Here is a 21670-nt window from a genome sequence, read left to right as displayed (position 1 = left end):
TGTCGCTCAGGCTAGAGTGCAGTGGCATGATCTTGGCTCACTGCAACCTCTGCCTCCTGGGTTCAAGCAGTTCTCCTGCCTCAGCCTCCAGAGTAGCTGGGATTACATGTGCGCACCACCGCTCCCGGCTAATCGGTGAGATGTTTTGATGCAGGCAGCCCTCACTTACTAGAAGGTACCCCTTGTGTTGAAGTTGGAGAGGCAGCTGTGTGGAACATGCTTCCTGAATTCCATAGGAACAATATGGTTAAGGATGTCAGGTAGTCCCAAAATGACTTTTTTGAACTTTCATTTTTAAACTATTTATTGATGAAAATATTAAATACAGACAAAAGTAGAGGCAATAGTAAAATGAACCCCCCATGTGCCTGACACCTAATTTCAACAATTGTCAACATTTTGCCAGTTTTTCACTCAATTCATTAACTTATGGCATGGCTGAATTGTAATTCTGGTTACCTATATATAAGTACAGTTTCTAGCATCCTGAAAATGCCTCCTGAACTCTGTAGGAAAAGTACCAAAAACATCGAAGATTCTTATTGTAATTATTGTTCAATAATTAGCCATTAAGAAGAGGTTTGCTGTACTCCAAAGATGAGTTTGCCAGCAAGATGGTTCTAGGGCATGAGCGTGTTTTTGTGTGGGTGCCCAGGCCGTAGTTGTTGACTCACTGTTTTCACTCCATTGCTTCTTCCAGTGGTGTTCAAATGGGTTGCAGAAGACACTAATCAAGAAGAAAATAGTAAAGTTTCTGTCTGTATCAGTCTTTGCTCTTTCTAGCTGAGAAAGTAAATAAGCCTTGCTGATATTTGACATACAGATGACCATATATTGAGTTTTGGCCGAAAACCTTGGAAATTATCAGTAAGACTCTGAAATACAGATTTACACTCAGAATCATCACCAGTGATCCTCACCTTGAGTGTATGTATTGTGCCTTAAGGTGTCAGCTGAAGATAGTACAAAGTTGTCATACTGGAAAAACTAAAAAGTATCAAAAGGATAATTATTTCATGTTTTGCTCTTTATTTCTATTCTGTACTTTATATAAAAGCTGTATATATTGGAACATGTGTATAACTTATAAGTAAAGGTATATATTTGTACATACCCAAAAAGTTGTTTGATAGAATGCGTGATCTGAAAAGTGACAGAGGCTGCTAATTTATTTGCTTGCTGATCTATTTATCTTACAATTTTAACCCTTGTTAATATGATTTAATGTTTATCATGTATTAACGTAACTCAGACCTTGGTCATTTCAGTGGTTCATCTGAGATCATTTTACCTTTCTAATTTGAATCCACATTATCTCCTATTCTATTACCGTCTGTCAGTGCATTATAATTTCAAAAATGTTCTGTGGCCACCTGAGTTTGGGAGATTCTGCACTGGAGGATAGGAGAGCAGGATAAAGCTGTGGCTTTAGCCTCGACTCCGGTGCTTCTAGTGTCATTGCTGGGAAGGTGACCTTGAAGCAGGCAGTTGGAGGATGTGGACGGTATTAATGGCGCTTCCCTCCCCTAATGGGCTTTCTTTCTTTTCTTTTTTTAATGTTCTTTATAGTGTCTTTGAGCAGCATTTATTTTGAATGTTGACTCTCTGCTTAAGACTATCATTTATAGTATGAATTCTGGATGTCTGTAGGTCTGCTTGTCTTTCATGGGTAAAATCAAATTTGTATCTCAGGACCTATAAAGTTTATTAGACAGTCCCGCCCCTGCCATATTCTCAAACTCCATGATCTATGATGCCGTGTTTATGATACCGATGACGCCAGTTCTAAACCATTAATACATCAAAAAAGGTTTAGGCCTGGTAAAGACAAAATCCTGCTAATGTTTTAGTTTTGGAGACAGAGAGTAATTACCTTTTTATGTGCTTCAGAGATGGTTTTCAACAGGAGTGGCCTCAGGCCCTGGCTCTATGCTTGTGTATAGGATTTGCTCCTTCCCTGATACACTTGATGAAGGAATGATACAGGGATCTGAATGACAGGTGGACTGAAATGCCAGCACAGCCACATGTCAGCAGGGTGAAAACATGCTGCATTGTTACTGCTGTCAGCCAGGCACGCAGTGCCTGAATTCTCATCACTTCCTCGGGCTATAGGGCTGGCACTTTTCTCTGGTCAGCTCAGCATCAAGCTGAGCAATAGAGCATTGGCCTTGAACTTCTGATTGGCACTGTAACTGAAAGCACGGTAGTAGTTCTTCCAGACTTTGCTATTTTGCAAAAGGTTAATTGTAGCTTTTAATCTTTTAAAATATTAAATGGCCCCTTTATAGATTGTGGTTTTGTACTTTCAGCCATACGTGGCTTCTAAATCCAGCAGAGAATTGAGAGAAACCCCTGACCTTTTACAAATGCCATCACAGGACCAGTCTGTGGGCCAGACAGCTGCAGCCTGGCTGACTGGGTCATTGTCCCCAGCGGGGTGCACTGTGTCCATTTTAACAGCTCCAGCTTCAGAAAGAAACAAAGCTTGTCTGAGTCGCTTTAGTGTGGGTTGAGAGCATCTCTGAGTGTTTTCGGTTGAGCTGTTGAAATGGAATGTTGCTATCTATATGTCATATCTCTCTATTCCCATTCCCATGTCTCATAACAAGGTTGGATGAATACTTTACTTGGTAAGAAATTCAGGGTTAAGAATTTTAGAACAGCTGAGCAGTGGATAGTTAGGCACTATATGGAGAACAGGGTGAAGACCTTGGAATTGCTGTGCTTCTCTCAAGATTCGACAATTGCTGAAATCTGGAAATTTCATTTGCAGCTTAATCCAGGGACTTGGTCAGATCCTGGTGGGGGGAAATGGCTGATTAATGGTATCAAAAGGTGATTTAGGTTTGCACTGGGAAATTGCTTTCTGCAAGAGCAACCTGGTTTCAGGTCAATAGGAGTGTGAGGGGGCAGAATTAGGGAGGCTTGGAGGAAAGTTGTGCCTCAGCCTCTTGTCCTGAGCCTCCCTAAGGCCAGTCTGCAACCTGGTTCCTGACAAGGGGGTCAAGTAGCAACTCCTGTGATCCTCTCAAGATTTCCTGTCAAAGCCTGTAGTGTTCTGGAAAGAGCTTTAGGTAGGGAGCAGGAAACATGGGCTCCAGTCACAATACCCCTCTGCTCTAGAAAAGACTTAGCTCATCCGATTTCTGTCCTGAAAATCTTTGGTTTCTGGGGTTATTTTCTTGTTCTGTGCTATTTTGTGCATTTTTACTTTGGTTTTTCTTTTTGAGAAGAGTGACCAAGTCTTCTAAGTAACCTCTACAGCTCCTTGCACTTATTAGGGCATCAGCTTCTTCCTTTGCTTGTTCGTCTCACGCAGCTAGCACTGTACTTACAGTCTGTGAGGGGCTCGCCAGCCTTCCTGCTTACTCCTGCTTCCCATAGATTTCATTTAATCCTCACAGCCACCTCTGAATTAGGCTTCCCTCATGTATTCAGTCAACAAACATTTGTTACAGTTGTGGTTGGCAGACATGATGATCCCTGCTCTTGTGGAGTTTATAACTCAGTTTAGTAAACCAGGCAGTTAACAGATACAGTGATGGGAGAGTACCAGAGAACTGAGCCTAGGTGAGGAGGGAGGCTTCCTAGGAGAAGTGTCGTCTTTGCCATGACCTGAGGGGTGACTAGGCACAAGCCAGACTGCAGGTGGGGCCATGCCGTGGAGCTGAGATAGCATCCCACACCTTGGAGTCAGGAACACTTGATTTGAGTCCCAGATTTGCCACTCTGTAGACATTGGAGGGCAAATCACATCCCCTCTCTCACCACTTTTCTTACCTGTAAAATCGTAGGGAATTGACAGAAATACAGGAGATAATGCATCTGGGGTACCTGGGCCATAAGGAGAGCTTAAATGTCAGCTATTATTATGAATAGTAATATTAGTGTTTAGAAAACCATATGCTTATGATTTCTTTATAAACTCTAAACAAATTGTACCTTAATAAACTGTCAGTAGGAGAGAAATCATTACGGCTTGAGCAGAGGGTGAGGTGTAGGGGCCAGGGAGGCATGAAACTGGGCAGTAAGCCACCTGGACCCTTTTACACGTGAGCAAAGCAAGTGTCTGAGGGATAAGCATCACCTACCTTGGCAGGAGGTAAGTGGTGCAGGCATGATTGGAACCCAGGTCTGTCAGATTCCCAGTACTTCTGCTAAGGTAGGTGAGTTGGTTTCAGTGCATGTGTTTTGACCAGCAGTCTTTTGTGTAATTGGATATGATCAGTGTACGGTCTCACTTAGGCTAACAAATGATTGTTCACAATAAATGTGTAATTCAAATCCTGATTTGTGTGCTGTGTTTATTTGTTTGTTAGCAGCTGTGGACTTTAGCATCTAATGAATCTGTAACACAAAGATAGGAACATGGTAGTTCAGGAAGGAGGAAATTTGAAGATAAAAGGGAAGGAGAAACCACAGCAGCTGGTGATTCTGAAAAGATGGGGGTAGGGAGAAGAAGGGCCAAGCCAAGCCCAAGCAGAATAAAGGAATTTGGGTCCCCTCCAGGCTTTCGCAAGAGAAGGAAAGCATCTCCTAGATTCTCTTTCTATGCCTACCTACTTCTTGCCTCTCACCTCTGCCTCTTGCAGTGCAGCAGGTAAGGTTTTGTGCTTTTGAACTGTGTAGGTAGGACTTGAAACTCCCTTCTCTCTTTCATATTCCTCTGAATCAGGTTGTTCTGGGATTCCTGAATTTGGCAAGTGGTAGAGGATGACCTTTATCTGTCAGAGCTGTCAGCAAAGAAGGTAATTGCATACTCATCTCAGAACTGTGCCCATGTGTGAGCACACAGGCTGCAGCCAGCAAGAACTCCACAGTGGCTGTTCTTCAGCTAAGGTGGTAGCTCAGGTTGCTGGGTTGAATGCCTGGCTTTGTGGCTAAAAACCGAATCCCTGAAGCACTGTGGAAATGGTTGCTCTTGTTATCCAGGGACAGGAATTTTCCTAGGAATAATAATTGAGCAGCAGTTGGTTAGACTGGGGCAGAGTAACAGCTCAGCACCTGAAACTGACCTGTGAACAGATGAGCTGATGTATTTGTATCTCAACACACATGCCTGTATGTCTTGTTTTGTTTTCTAAATCTAAAAATCAAAGGAATAAGCTAAAAAAATTGATATGTTTGTCTATTGAGTATCTTAATTTTCCTATAGAACTGAGTTTTTCAGAAGCCTTCTACATAGAATACTCTTATTAATATTTGTGAGTTTTTAATATTGCAGGTTAACTTTTAAAAGGGATTTTGAATTTCTACAATAGACGATTTCATTAGGTGATTACTTAGATTATCTTCTCTCATTTAATTATACAAAGCATCTAATAAAATGGCAGAAAACTGCCATGTACTGAATGACTGTCTCTTATCACTAAGACTGAGTGTGTTGAAAGCACGCACAAGAAGAGAAAGGAAGGCTTTGCCCATTCTATTCATAGTTGAGCCAAGGGTCTAGGGCTAAAAAGCTTGAACCCAAGAACTGGCCCTGTACTGTCTCTTATATACTAGTCCTGAGCCCTATGTGGCTGTTGAGCCCTTGAAGTGTAGCTAGTTGAAATCAAGATGTGTTCTAAGCGTAAAGTACACACTGGATTCTGAAGACTTACTATGAAACAGAATGTAAAATACCAGTAATAATTTTTAATATTGATTACATGTTGAAATCATAATTTTGATATGAATTTAAATAAAATACAGTTTAAATTAATTTTACCTGCTTTTTCTTTCTTAATGTGGCTCCTAGACCATTTAAAATTACACATTTTCAGCAAGGCGCGGTGGCTCACGCCTGTAATCCCAGCACTTTGGGAGGCCAAGGTGGGTGGATCACTTGAGGTCAGGAGTTTGAGACCAGCCTGGCCAACATGGTGAAACTCCGTCTCTACTAAAAATGTGAAAATTAGCCGGGTGTGGTGGCACACACCTGTAATCCCAGCTATTCAGGAGGCTGAGGCAGGAGAATCGCTTGAACCCAGGAGGTGCAGGTTGCAGTGAGCCAAGGTCGCGCCACTGCACTCCAGCCTGGGCAACAGAGCAAGACTCCATCTCAAAAAAATAAAATAAAAATAAAATTACATATTTTCATGACTCACATTTATGGCTCACATTATATTAATATTTCCATTGTACAGCACCTCCCTGGACAAGTCTGCATTTTCTGACTTAGGAAAGACAAAATGAAAGCAATTGGAGAGAAACAACCTTTTATCCCTAAGTTTCTCTTATTCATAAATCAGATAATTAACCTGTACAATCCCAGGAGTTTCAAATGGGAAAAATCCCCACAGCTTACTTTACTCTATTTCTCAGAGACTGTCCTTTTCTTGGAGAACAGTTTCATGTAATATAATACGAGACTGTCCTTTTCTTGGAGAACAGTTTCATGTAATATAATACTTGTCTTTTTTTTCTCCTTTAGCCCTTCTTGTCTGGTGGTGAGTGGTTGATAAACATAATGCAGGGATTTTTGTCTAAAATTCCAGTATCATGTTAATCCTTTTTTTCTCTTTTGGTGCCAGTATTATGTTAATTCTACTGGCTTTTTTACATGTATCTGTAATTCTGTGTACCCGGAAATAATGAAAAATATTTTATATGGAGATTTGTTGCAGTAATGTCTATCTTATATCAAATTGCGATTATCATAATTCAAAAACAGTCATTAAATAAATGTTGAGCATCTCAGCTTAGGTATTAGGATGGACAAAAGCAGTATCACACATAATCCATATTCTCAAGTAGCCTCTACTCTAGCCAGCAGACGTATGCTCAGAGCGAAATGATTCAAGAAGAGCAATTGCATCCAGGGACTGTATGGCCAAATGGCTCATAAATGGCACTGATAGCAAGTGGCTGTTTTGATCTAATAGAGTTCTTATCAGCTCCAACTTCCCCCCGCTTCATGGATTCTTCCTGGTTTTAGTAGCTCTGCAAGCATAAACAACCCTTGAAGTATCTTAGAAAAATTAATATATCTGCTTCAAGTTCTTTATTAATCTAGTTGCCTTTAGAACTTTAGCCCTGGTAAACCTGTTATATATGTAAGACAATATTTTCTGCAACCAAATTGGATAAGAAGAAAGCTGTGTGTTCTGTGTCAGGAGATCTTTAGTGAAAATGGTTGTGCTTAAAAAGACAAATTAATATATTTATAGAAAACCCTACTCAACAGCAGAATGCATTTTTTTCAACTGCACTTGGAACCAAGATAGATCATACAACAAGCTTAAAAGAATTGAAATTATACAAAGCCTGTTCTCTATTATGAAATTACACTAAAAACCTGTAAGAAAGATATCTGAAAATTTCTCAAATGTTTGGAAATTAACAAAATACTTCTAAACAGCCTGTGGGCCTAAAGTTATAAGGGAAAATAGAAAATATTTTTAACTGAAGGAAACTGAAAATACAACCTATCAGAAATTGCAGGTAATACAGTGCCTAGAGGGAAATTAATAGTATTAAAAGCTTGTTAGAGGATGGGTGTGGTAGTTCATGCATGTAATCCCAGCACTTTGGGATGCCAAGGTGGGAGAATTGCTTGAGACCAAGAGTTCAAGACCAGCCTGGGCAACATAGCAAGACTCCATTTCTACAAAGAACTGTTTTAAAAATTAGCTTGGTCTGGTGACACATATCTGTAGCCCTTGCTACTTGGGAGGCTGAGGTGGGAGGATTAATTGATCCCAGGAGTTCGAGGTTACAGTAAGTTATGATTGTGCCACTGCAGTCTAGCCAGGATGACAGAGAAAGACCCTGTCTCAAATACATAGATGATAGATACATACATATATACATATATATGTGCATACATACATACGAAAAGAAAGATTTGAGAGAAGCACAAATTACCAGTGTCAAGACTGAAAGAGGGGGCATCACCATAGACACTACAGATATTCACAGGATTATAGGGAAATATTGTAAACAACATTATGCCCAGAAATTGGACAACATAGATAAAATAGATAAACTCTTTGAAAGATACAAACCAAAGCTCACTCAAGAAGAAATAGATAACCTAAATAGTCCAATAGCAAGTAAAGAAATTGAATTCATAGTTCGGAACCTTTCTGCAAGGAAAACTTTAGGCCCAGATGGCTTCATGGGCAAATGCTATCAAACCTTTAAAGAAGAAATATTATTAATTCTACACAAACTTCCAGAAAATAGAGAAGAGGGAACACTTCCCAAATGTACTTACCTGCATTTTCTGAGGCTCATTAATACCAAAAAACACTGCAAGAAAACTATAGACTATTTTCCTTCATGAACTTAGAGAGACAAATGAACAAAATATCAGCAAAGTGTTATGCTGGTAAACTGGCTCTCCAAAAAAAAAAAAAAAATCTTGATTTGACTATTCCCTGATTTCCGTGATGTAGCAACTCCCACCACTGCCAGTTGCAAGCTACCAACATGAAGTCACTGAACATGGAGTTGGGAAGAGATATATAGAATCCGTTCTTGTGAGCTGATACAGCCCAATTTCAGCACATCATGACTCATACATCCTTAATCCTGAGAATGTAAGACTGGTTCAACATTTGAAAGTCAATGAATGTAATCTGCCATAAGAACAGACTAAAGAAAAAGACAAAAAAAACTGTGAGCCAAAGAAAGTACTTAATTCTACATTTAGCAAAAATACACCCACCCAAACGGATGCTCTGACAATACAGTCCACTTCAGGCCCCACTGTGATCTGTAATTGTCATCTTTTTCTTTTCATTGCTCTGATTGTTGCTGTTTCCTCACAAACGCCTCTTCCCATGGCTACTGCTTGCTCACTCAATATTGTTGAATAGATGCTGCTCCTGTCCGGTGATTCTTTGCGAGGAGGGAGAGATCCTCCCAGCTCAGGCCAAAACATCTACTGAGGTATATAAATCCATATAATTGGCTCATAAGTTTCACACTTTTTCCCCCATGACAAAGAGATATGTTTGTCCATTTTTCCTTCCACTTCACACTTAGGTGCTCTTTTTGTGACAACTTGTCTCTATTATGTTTACTACAGTGGGGTCATAGGATAGGGGAATGAAGACCTAATTCTTTACTCTTTTGGAGGCACCTTTGGATCAAGAATCCTGTCCTTTTAAAAAATCTTTGTCCCAACTCCTAACCCATTACTTCACACATGGATTCAATGCGTGTTTTAATAAAAGGATGAATAAATAAAAGAATTCTGAGGAGTCCTCATTCTCACAGGCTTTCAATTCAAGACTTTAGTGTGAGACTCAAATACTTAGCATGGAAATGGCTATTGCCTGAAAAGAATGACAGTCCCAACTCCCATGTAGTGATCTTTAGCATCTCTCTGCTCATTACAAAGACATGTATTTTTTAAAAGTTGGGGAGATTAGGAAGATATTAATTAAAACTCCCCAGAGAACTTCTTTTGTGAGATCTGGGCTACTCGTAACCTGAAAAAGTATTTGAGGCAGGAGAAGTGTTCAGTGATGAATGATGATGACAGCTATGAGATTAGCTTTAACACAGTGTATAGTGTATTAGGCTTTTGTGTATGTATTTTTTGTCGTACATTTCAATGTTTGCTCTTTTAAAAAATCAAGATATATAACAAAAAATCATTTATGTCCAATTTGGCAGGGGGACCTGGAGCACAATTTTACCCATTTAAGTTACTATGTATCTTTGAATTTTGGTATATTATTGATTATATTTACAATTTATTTAATGCCTAATTCTCAATCGTCTGCTTTACCGCATGGTTGCAATGAGGTACATATTGTAGTGCAACAGAAGCAGAGAGGTAGTTTTCTGAGTCCTGTGATAACATGAATTAATACCTGAAATTTCAAAGATTCCAACTGGGCTGGGAAGAGCATGTGTTTAGCTAATTAAGAAGGCCAGACTGGGTAGGATTAATCACCCCAAAGGAGGTCAGGCAGAGAGGCTTGCTCAGTCACATGAACAAATCTTCTGAGTTTCCTGATGTGCTTATAAGCTTTAAAAAAAGAAAGAACCTTTTATTTAGGATAATGAACATTGCCATTTTTCCTCCAAATCCAGATTTTTGGTTATCAAAAACCTCCTCGGTTCCAATTATCCTCCCAGCTAAGCACTTCTTTTTGCAACCTGTAGTCATTGGTGAGCTGATATCTGTGTCATGATCAAGTTTGGTTTCAGTGTCCCAAATACCACAGTGTTCATCATTTCACACTGAATCAGATTTGCGATTATTCTGATTTTACTAATGGAAGTTTTTCTTCATCAGGGATGGATGAATGAGATTTACAACTATGATCCGGAAACCTACCATGCGACTTTGACACATTCAGTCTTTGTTCGACTTGAGGGTGGAACCTTAAGACTTTCAAAGCCCAATAAAAATATATCCAGGAGGGCCAGCTACAATGAACCCAAGCCAGAGGTCACCTACATCAGCCAGAAAATCTATGACCTCTCAGACAGCAAGGTGAGCCTGAGCAATTTTGGAAGGATAGCTTAGATGAATGAAAAGCATGTGGGATCTTGGATGCTTAACTGCATTTTTTTATACCCTAAAAAGGTTTGTTGTCGTTGAAGAATCAGTATACCTTAGGACAGTACCTCTCACACTTTAAAGTTTATGCACATCACCTGGGCATCTTGTTAAATGCAGATTCTGATTCAGTAGCTGTGGGTAGGGCCACGGGCCTGTATTTTTATGAGCTCCCAGATGATACTCAGGCTGCTGGTCCACAGACCACAACTTGAGGAACAAGTGTTGTGCACTCAGAATTCTGACTTTAAAAGCTAATTATTTCAGTCAAACAAAAAGCTGTGTGGCTATGTGTGGTGATTCTAGGATACTTAACTATTGAAGTCTTTGTACATGTGAAAATGATAGATTTGCAAAATAACTACATTCTGATTAAGTATTATATACTTCTATTTTTGTGAGAAATGTAAATTATGTATTCCACAAAGCTATTGTTTCTCTGTTCTTACAGTTCATCTGAATGATTTTTAGATTTCTCCAAAGTGAGAGAAGTACTTAAAATAGTTTTTATATAAGTTTATTCTTAACTTGAGTTTGATACTCAAGGTTGACTCTAGCTTCCCATCTAGATTTTAACTATCTTTTTTTTTCTTCCAACTTAAGTTTGGTCCAGGGTCATTAAATTCAGTTGATAGCCAAACGTAGTTGATGATAAGCAGCTAAACATTATTATTGTGCTACTGCCACCTGAAAATTACGGATATTTATAACTCTCGCAAAATTATTGAATATCTACTTTGTGGAATGATTTTGAAGAATAACAAGACACTTCTGAAAATTCCAGTTTCTGTACTTATGTTATGAACAAGTGTTAAAAGTTATTTCATATTCATCATTTTAGTCAAAAAGTCTTTAAGGTTTGCACTTTGTGCTATGCATAATATTAATGCATAGTGTAGCCAATCTTTAATATATAAATCATCATTTTTCTTTCTCTGTAGATTTATCTTGTACCTAAAACTTTGGCTCGAAAGCGAATCTGGAATAAAAAGTACCCCATTTGTATCGAGCTTGGTCAACAAGATGACTTTATGTCTAAAGCTCAGACTGATAAGGAAACTTCAGAAGAGAAGCCGCCAGCTGAGGGAAGCGAGGACCCTAAGAAGCCACCCCGCCCTCAGGAGGGAACAAGATCTAGCCAGCGAGATCAGATACTCTATCTCTTTGGGAGAACTGGCCGAGAAAAAGAGGAATGGTTTAGGAGATTTATTCTGGCATCTAAGCTAAAGTCGGAAATCAAGAAGTCATCGGGTGTCTCTGGAAGTAAACCAGGTAATGATGTTTGTGCTAAATGCTTATGCATTTTTAAAGGGCCACTAGGGAGAATAGAGAAAGAATGCCAGGTAGCAAGGAAGGAAGGAAGCCCACCCTGAATTGATGGTTGTCTGCCACCTAATGTGCGTTCTTATGACTCATTTACCATCTAGGCTGAACACTGCAACCCTCTGTACCAAATCATTTAACCAATGATGGATCCATTTGCAGATGATGTTTATTAGCCTCTGCTGGTTATGTTTTATTTGTATATAATGTGACTCCCCTGAGAGAAGCAGCAACAGAAGAACCCTAGTTCTGAGATGGCAGGTGAGTCAGGGAGATCCTTCAGGCTGGTACTTTCGAGCACCTGACCCTCAATATGTCCTCCAAGCCTGAGCTTGCCATAGAATGCAGAATCCTTGCACTTCCTGACCATTCAGGTCAGATCATGTTCATTTGCATTGATAACCATGCAGCACCTCTTTGCTCAGCTTTGGCTGGGCTTGGAGCTGCAAGAGACACAAAACCAGTAAAAAGCAGTAGCTCCCCTGTCCTTCAGGTGTTGTGCCTGTTATGCAAAACTGGCACTTATGAGTCAGGTGTTCACAAATTGCTGTGCTAAAATGAGTGTGGTGTAACCAATAATTGGGACAAGACCAGTGTGGGTGTTATTAGGGAAAGCTTTCTTACATGGATCTGGAACAAAGACTAGGAGGGAGTCACTCTGGGGCTTTCTCTAACAAGGCATTTGTGTTGATCCGGGAGTTATGCCGGTCACATGAGTGTCACACATTGCTTCAGAGTGCTTTGGTTCCTTCCCCTGGAACATAATCTGAGCCTTTGCCCTAACTCCCTTGCTAACCTTCCATTCTGTCAGCTTCAACACCAGATTCCATCCCAATCCCAGCACTGAGATCCAAGAAGTCCCTTTTAAGAATCAAGATGAATGGGGAGATTACTAGATATATTTATTTCCTAGGGCTGCTGGGACAAAATAACACAAGCTGGGTGATTTACAACAGAAATGTATTCTGTCACAGTACTGGAGGCTGGAAGTCTGAAATCAAGGTGTTAGCAGGGCCACGCTCCTTGTGAGACTCTGCATAGAATCCCTCCTTGCATGTTTGCAGCTTCTAGTAGTGACCATCAATACTTGGCCCACAGCTGCATCACTCCACACTGGCCTATCATCACATGGCATTGTCTGTCAGTGGCTCTGTGTCTTCTTGGAAGGACACCAGTCATATGGGATTAAGAGCCCACCCTGTTTCTAGTATGACTTTATTTTAATGAATGTCATCTACAATGACTCTATTTCCAAATAAGGTCACATTCTGAGATACTGGGGTTAGGACTTTAACATATTTTTTAGAGGACACAATTCAACCCATAACACTGAGTAAAAGAAAATTCAAGTGGGTAAGAACTCCTCAGCACCAGGCACTGCCTAGCTCTCCTGGTAGGTCTAAACCTGTGCTGCTTCTTAGGGTAGCCACCAGCCCCATGTGGCTTTTGAACACTTGGAGTATGGCCAGTCCAGATGGAGATGTGCTCTAAGTATAAGATGCACATTGGATTTCAAAGTCTTAGTCCAATAAAAGAATGTAAAATATCTCATTAATAGCTTCTTACATTGGTTACATGTTGAAATAATATTTTAGATATATTGGGTTAAAAATATATTCAAAAAATATATTCAAATTAATTTTATTATTTCTTTTTACCTTTTTTTTCTTTTTTCTTTTTTTTTTTTTGAGATGGAGTCTAGCTTTGTCGCCCAGGCTGGAGTATAGTGGCACAATCTTGGCTCACTGCAACCTCCGCCTCCCAGGTTCAAGCAGTTCTCCTGCCTCAGCCTCCTGAGTAGCTGGGATTATAGGCGCCCACCATCATGCTTAGCTAATTTTTGTATTTTTAGTAGAGACAGGATTTCACTATGTTGGTCAGGCTGATCTCAAACTCCCAACCTCAAGTGAACCGCCCACCTTGGCCTCCCAAAGTGCTGGGATTACAGGCGTAAGCCACTGTGCCCAGCCTTTTTTTACATTTTTAAATGTGACTACTAGAAAATTTAAAATTGTTTATGTGGCTTAGATTGTATTCCTACTGGAAATATAAAGGTCTACTGGTCTAGGCACTGAAGCTCAGAATCAGGTAACCCACGGGGGTATATGGGGCCACCAGGAAACACCACCTTAGGTACTTAGGGGCCCTCCAGAGCACCTTCAAAAGAGGCATGTTATTCATGGACTTAAATAAAGCATTTGATTATTTTTAATGAGTTCACATTTTTGGAAATCCTGCCAAAAGTTCCACTCACCACACAACAAACATAATGGTAAGAGTCAGAGATGTGGGAAAACCTTCAGTGCACTCACTTGCACTAAAGCAAGGCTTACACACCACTAATGTCTTTTTGTATATCTGTAAGTCTGGGTTGCCTTTGACAGCTATGAATTGAGATATTTATGGTAAGTTTAAGCCACCAAAAGTGCTACTTTACTAGTAGCAAGGTAAATTGCTGAGCACTGTGCTGTTCTTCAAAACCATCTCTGAATCACTGACTACATAGGTGGTCAGCCGTGAAGGTGTCTGACTGGTCTGATTCTCTGAGGCCAGGTACATCTGTCAGTACCAAGAAGTTAAAAGTCTTCCTGCTCGACGACCTGCCCTGTCCTCTCCCTCAGGGATGCTGTCACCAAAATCATAGATTTCTCTAGCAACACGGATTGTGCTTCTCAGACTTGAATGTTTGACGGGATCTTAAGATACAGGTTCTGACTCGAGGTCATGGGTGGGGCTGAGATTCTGCATTTCCAGCCAGCAGTGCCCAGGCTGCAGGTCAGGAAAGGCCTCCAGGAGGAATAAGAGTCTGGAGACAGCAGGAAAGCCCCATGGTCATTTGGCAGAATTCCAGTATGGTCTCTGCACAGGAAGGTCCTTGACCTTATCAGGGGCTGTTGTCCATGAGACCCACAGTGCAGTGACGACTCCTGTGCTTTGTCCCACTCAGGGGAAGGGTGAGGTGATGTGAAGAGGCTGTTCTGTGGGCAGTGAGCACCAGCCACGCCTCGTAGGGGGTTCCTTTCCTCCTCTACATGGAGTGTGGCTCAGTCGCAATGGGATCAGTTTGGTTTGAAGTGTTGGTATCATGCTGCCCTGTTTATTTCATCTTTTTTTCTCTTAACTAAACTGTAATCTTTATTTGGATTTCACTGGTTTTTCTACTAACGTCCTTTTTCTCTTCCAGGATCCAATCCAGGACATTAAATGTAATATTGGTTCACATTTATTTTTTAATGCTTCTGGTGTAGCTTTTATCCTAGCAGTTAAAAAAATAATGCTAAACATGAAAATGGTATAAGGATAATAAAAGTTACAAAAATGTATTTTTACAGTTATGCAGTGTAAAATATTAAATATTAAAGCACTGGAAATTATCTGGCTAAAATTTAGATTAAGAAATGGCTTGCATGACCCTTTGTGAGGCTCTGGGGAATTATGATTCTGATGGTTGGAGCCTCTCAAGTAAATGGTTTGATTTGATTTTTTGATTTCTTCTTTTTTTTTTTTTTGGAGACAGAGTCTTTGCTCTGTTGCCCAAGCTGGAGTGCAGTGGTGTGATCTTGGCTCACTGCAACTTCCGCCTCCCAGGTTCAAGCGATTCTCCTGCCTCAGCCTCCCCAGTAGCTAGGACTACAGGTATGGGCCACCATGCCAGGCTAATGTTTTGTATTTTTAGTAGAGATGGGGTTTCACCATGTTGGCCAGGCTGGTCTCAAACTCCTGACCTCAAGTGATTCATCTGTCTCGGCCTCCCAAAGTGCCGAGATTACAGGCGTGAGCCACCGCGCCTGGTTTGATTTTAACCACTTTACATTTCACCTGGCCATCAGAGTAAATCTAAATAAAATTGTTAGCATCAGGCACATCCCATGCTTAAAACCTCTCTGGCGCAACAGGGTCAATATTAAATCCAAGGTTGGCTTTTGAGGCACTTTGCAGTCTGTTCCTAGCTAATCTCTCCATCCTCATTTCCTATCCTCTGCCCCCTGTACTATGCTTAGAACTTCACTGAATCTCTCACTGGCCTCCAAACATACTGTGCCCTGTCACTGCTTTTTGCATATGCTGCTTCCTCTACCTGGAATACTCTTCCCCACCTGGGCCAGGAAAATGGCAACTATTCCCTCAAGATACAGCATAGATGTCACTGCTGTGAAAGTCAGCTAGGGTAAGCACCACTCCAGTCCCTTGGGCAGAGGTAGTCACCCCCTTCTTTTTGCCCAGAGAGTCACTTAGTTGTGCTACAATTATGACACTTGTTACAGAAGATTGTGATTTATCTGCTTAGGTGGGTGAGTTCAAGGGCAGGGATTATGTCTTCTTCTTTTTGGCACGGTGTGCTTGAAAGTGCTTGATGCATAATTTGTCGAATGAAAGATGACATCTTTGGAATTGCTGTGAACTTGTGGATGAACAATTGATTAGCTCTCTACCCACTTTCCATTTACCCCTGATAGCACTGACAAGTTCACCACTACTTGGGATGTGTTGGTCCTATATTTGATCTTTTCCTAAAAGATCATCAGGAGAAAAGAGACTAGTACCTACCAACTATATTTCTTTACTCCCATTACTCTAATTATCTTGGAGAGGAATAAAAACTGTTCTTAAAAATTACCTTAGAGAAAAAGGTACTTTTCAGGGTGGGAAATAACCTTATACATTTTTTTTTTTTTTTTTGAGACGGAGTCTCGCTCTGTCGCCCAGACTGGAGTGCAATGGCGTGATCTTGGCTCACTGCAAGCTCCACCTCCTGGGTTCACACCATTCTCCTGCCTTAGCCTCCCGAGTAGCTGAGACTACTGGCGCCCACCACCACGCCCGGCTAATTTTTTGTATTTTTAGTAGAGATGGGGTTTCACCGTGTTAGCCAGGATGGTCTCGATCTCCTGACCTCGTGATCCGCCCGCCTCGGCCTCCCAAAGTGCTGGGATTACAGGCGTGAGCCACCATGCCCGGCCCCTTATAAATATTTTTAAACAGTCATTTGATAGCATTGTAGCTGCTTTTCTCAGGAGTCTGCTTACTTTGCAGTTGTTTTCTTCATTGTGTGAATAGCCCCCTCTTCTTGGCTCCAGGGCTTTTGCCTGCACACAGCAGACACAACAGTCCGTCCGGGCACCTGACCCACAGCCGCAGCAGCAGCAAAGGCAGTGTGGAGGAGATCATGTCACAGCCAAAGCAGAAGGAGCTGGCAGGCAGCGTGCGGCAGAAGATGCTTCTCGACTACAGTGTGTACATGGGCAGGTGTGTCCCCCAGGAAAGCCGAAGCCCCCAGAGGAGCCCCCTGCAGAGTGCGGAGAGCAGCCCCACAGCTGGGAAGAAGGTAAAGCTGGCTGCTGGGCCGGATGTTTTTCACTTTTCGACTTAGACACATTTCTTCATGCATAAGTGCTCCGAAGCCCTGTTCTGGGCACTGGGATAACAGTGGTACACAAGACAGAGAAGGACCCTGCCTTTGGGGAACTTGTAATCTACTCAGGAAGACAGCAAGAAACAAGCACCAGGTGGTGGGAAGAATGAAAATAAAGTCAGACAAGAGAGGAGGGGAAGTGGCCAGAACTGCTATTTTATTTATTTATTTATTTATTTTTAATTGTAAAAAGTTTGTACTGTTTTTCTCTGCTACTTTGGATGGGTGGTCAGGAAGGGCCTCTTTGAGGAGGTGACTTTTGGGCACAGACCTGTTGGTCATGGGGGGAGCGAGCCATGGTGATGGGTGTGGGAGGAGCACTCCAGGTGGGAAAAGCAGCAACCCAAGGGCCCGCTGCAGGCATGTGCTTGGAATATTCGAGGAACAGCAAGGAGGCCTGGCCAGACAGTGAGCAAGGGAAACGGGGAGGCAGGGAGGCTGGAGGATCAAGATGGGAGGCCATGGGAGGGTTCTGAGCAGGGTATGATGTTGACTGATGTAAGTATAAAAAGATAAGTGGCTCTTGGTGGAGAACTGGCTGTAGAGGGAAAGAAGGAGTGGGAGGTGACTGTCATAGTGAAGGCTGGACCAACGTGAAGGTAGTGACAGTAGGTGATGAGGAGAGGCTGGGCTGGGGTGTGCGTGGCAGGAGGCGCTGGCTGGATTTGCTGACGTGAGAGAACGCAGAGGCCAAGATTTGCACTTTGACCTGAGCAACTGTTACAGTTGTTACAGAATCACTAGGGGTTGTTACAGAATCACTGGTGATTCAGGTCTCATTCCTCTATAACCATTGTATTTCCAAATTCTCAATCTCCTCGGCTATGCCCAGTGCTTTTGAAGATTTACCATGAACATTCTTTACAAAGTGTAAGCAGACATGGACTTAGGATCATCTCTGATAAGATAACTCCTGTAAGCTGCCAGATGCCAGGCTCTGTTAGGCACTTTAATAGAATTACTCTGCTCTCTTGAGCAGTCCTGCAAACTAGACAGGATTGTCTCCATTTTGTAAGTGGAGAAACTGAGGCTTGATGAAGTTAGGTAGCCTAGTCACACAGTTGTTAAGTGATGGAGTGTGCAAAACCTGACCTGAGACCCCAGGGGCCCCTTGGCTCGCTGAGACTATTTTGCTGGGTTATTCTGAAAGCCTGCTTGGCCTGAGGCCTCCTGCCTCTGCTTTGCACACTATTCAGAGTCACAGTCTCTGCCTGGGGGACACTTAGCCTCTCTTTCATATCCAGGTGTTTGACCTCTTTTTTTTTGAGACAAGGTCTCGCTGTGTCACCCAGGCTGGAGTGCAGTGTCGTGAACATGGCTCATTGCAACCTCGACCTCCTGGGCTCAAGTGATCCTCTCACCCTCCTGGGCTCAGCCTCCCAAGTAGCTGGAACTACAGGTGTGCGCCACCATGCCCAGCTAATTTTTGTATTTTTTTGTAGAGATGGGGTTTCACCATGTTGCCCAGTCTGGTCTTGAACTCCTGAGCTCAAGAGATCCACCTGCCTCGGCCTCCCAAAGTGCTGAGATTACAGGCATGAGCCACCGCCCTTGGCTGTGTTTGACCTCTTACAATGACCATGTGTATTTCTGTTCTTAATGAGAAGCAAGCCGTTGCTCTTTATCCATTGATCCTCTTCAGTGTGGAAGAGGTCACTCACCTGATCTGTTTGAATTTGTCAGGGCAGTAAAAGACCATATGCGTCTGCTGGCCTGCGACCCACTACCTCTGCACTGAGTCACCCCGGCTTTAGTGGAAGCAGACCTCCCTCTAGGCAAGAGTGGGGTAATATAAAACTTTTCTACAAATGGTCCTGTTTACCACTGTTGAGTTTCCCCTCCTTCCAAATGCTAGGCTGTCAGCTGTCTGGACTCTCATCAGACTCAAGAAAATCAAGAGGAGAATTGTGCACTGACATAAGAAAATTATCCAATAAAATGCTTCCTTTTTGAAAGATTTCCCCAAATTAAAAAACAAACCTAATTTTAGAGCTTTGTTTCCTTGGTTTGTGTTACATGTGCATATTGTATGCTGTGTTCACTGGGGTCCCTGATGTCACAGCCCAGCATTGCTGTCAGGGGCTCTCTTGTTCTAGCCACCTGGCACTTACCCTTTAAGCACCCAGACGTTTTTTTTCCCTCTTCTAAGTCTGATGACTTTTTTTTTTGAGATGGAGTTTTGCTTTTTCCCCAGGCTGGAGTGCAATGGCGTGATCTTGGCTTACTGCCATCTCCGCCTCCCAGGTTCAAGCAATTCTTCTGCCTCAGCCTCCTGAGTAGCCAGGACTACAGTCACACGCTACCACGTCCGGCTAATTTTGTATTTTTAGTAGAGACGGAGTTTCACAATGTTGGCCAGGCTGGTCTTGAACTCTGACCTCTGGTGATCCACTCTCCTCGGCCTCCCAAAGTGGTGGCATTACAACGTGAGCCACTATGCCTGGCCTCTGATGAAATTTTTTTTTCTTTTTTTAGATGGAGTCTCGCTCTGTCGCCCAGACTGGAGTGCAGTGGTGCTGAAAATTTGAATTACAAAATATCACTATTTTGGGGGGCAAGGGCCTAGTTTTCCAAATGTTTAGTGCCTGGTTTGGGAGGGGATTTAATTCAGGAAACAAGGAAACTCTTTTTTAAAAAATGTCTGAAAGTGCAATGGTACTGCTTCCAGCATGGGTACATCAGGAAGAGACCCCACAGGTCAGCTGCAGATTTGCTCAGGGGTGTGAGTCCAGGGAGGCTGCTGCTTCTGTGTGCCCTGCATTGCCTGCCTGGGAGAGAGTCCATGGTGCCTGTCCTCCAGTAGTGAGGCTCTGGTGTTCAGGTTACATAAGGCACTTCCACTCTCCATTTCAACAGACAGTTTTAAAAAATGTTAGAGATAATATTAACATATGCTACCCCGATATGGAGAGTCCTGTTCTTATTACTAGTCATGCTCATCATCTCATATCTATAAACTGGATTACAAGATATTATTACCTGTTTGGTGTTATCAGAAGATGAGAATGTTACAAAGCAAATAGGAGTCAAATAGAAACCAGGAAGTCTGTAACTGGCAGAATAGTTTTCCAGGGCTTCCCTTACTGCCCCCACAAAGTAGGCTTTTTAAACACTTAGAAGTTGAATTGGAAAATGTTTATGTTGCACCAAGTAAAAAAATGAAGCTTTATATCCAATTTAAAAATAAATTTTAAAAAGAATACAGACAAGAATGCTAAAACAAATCAGTGGAGAGAAAGAATAGTCTCTTCAACAAATGGTGCGGGAACAACTGGATATCTACGGGCAAGAGAATGGAGTTGGCCCTCTACCTCACACCATACATAAAAATTAACTCAAAATGGATCATAAACCTCAATGTAAGAGCTAAAACCATAAAACTGTCAAAACAGAAGTAAAATTTGTGACTTTGGGTTCAGTAAACCTTCTTAGCTAAGATACTAAAAGCATAAGCAACCAAAGAAAAGATAGGTAAATTGGACTTCATCAAAATTAAAAACTTTTGTGCTGCCAACAATACCATCAAGAAAGTGAAAAGATAACCCACAGGATGGGAGAAAATGTTTACAAATCATTTATCTGATAAGGGTCTGGTACCTAGAAATATAAAGGACTGGTACCTAGAAATGTATAAAGGACTCTTACAATTCAATAACAAAGAGATAAACAACCAGATTAAGAAACGGGGCTGGGTGCAGTGGCTCGCGCCTGTAAGCTGAACACTTTAGGAGGCCAAGGCAGGAGGATCACTTGAGCTCAGGAGTTCGAGACCAGCCTGGGCAACATATTGAGACTCCATCTCTACAAAAAAGAAGAAAAAAAAATTAGCCAGACATAGTGGCATGTGCCTGCAGTCCCAGCTACTCAGAAGGCTGAATCAGGAGAATTGCTTGAGTCAGGGAGGTCAGAGCTGCAGTGATTAGTGATTGCACCACTGCACTCCAATCTGAGCAACAGAACAAGACCCTGTCTCAAAAAATAAAAGGGTAAAGGATCTGAATAGACATTTCTCCAAAGAAGATAAACTAATGCCCAAATAAGCAAGCACATGAAAAGATGCTCAGTATCATTAGTCATCAAGGAAATGTGAATCAAAACCACAGTCAGATGTCACTTTACACCCACCCAGATGGCCACAATGAAAAAGACAGATGATAGCCAGGCACAGTGGTGGCTCACACTTGTAATCCCAACACTTTGGGAGGCTGAGGCGAATGGATCACTTGAGCTCAGGAGTTCGAGACCAGCCTGGGCAAGATGACAAAACTCCATCTCTACCAAATAAATAAATAAATAATAAAAATTTTTAAAAAGATAGATGATAACAAGTATTAGTGAGGATGTAGAGAAATCGGAATCCTCGGCCAGGTGCGGTGGCTCACGCATATAATCCTAGCACAGGCCGAGGCGGGTGGACTGCCTGAGCT

At 41.9% G+C, this 21670-nt stretch overlaps 1 protein-coding gene across 2 annotated transcripts in view; it reads left to right on the top strand.

Annotated features, from left to right (window-relative positions):
• TEX2 (testis expressed 2) overlaps positions 1–21670 on the top strand; it is a 118694-nt gene that overhangs the window by 60640 nt on the left and 36384 nt on the right. For both annotated transcript variants that reach the window (XM_054459017.2, XM_054459014.2), the window contains exons 3-5: positions 10241–10441; positions 11449–11779; positions 16909–17156. In XM_054459017.2, coding sequence (XP_054314992.2) covers positions 10241–10441; positions 11449–11779; positions 16909–17156 — 780 coding nt within the window. The remainder of the gene's footprint in view (positions 1–10240; positions 10442–11448; positions 11780–16908; positions 17157–21670) is intronic.

The sequence above is a fragment of the Pongo pygmaeus genome, chromosome 19, assembly GCF_028885625.2.
Source record: "Pongo pygmaeus isolate AG05252 chromosome 19, NHGRI_mPonPyg2-v2.0_pri, whole genome shotgun sequence".
NCBI lineage: Eukaryota > Metazoa > Chordata > Mammalia > Primates > Hominidae > Pongo > Pongo pygmaeus.
The sequence above is the reverse complement of the archived record's forward strand: the minus strand, read 5'-3'. Positions and strand labels throughout refer to the sequence as shown.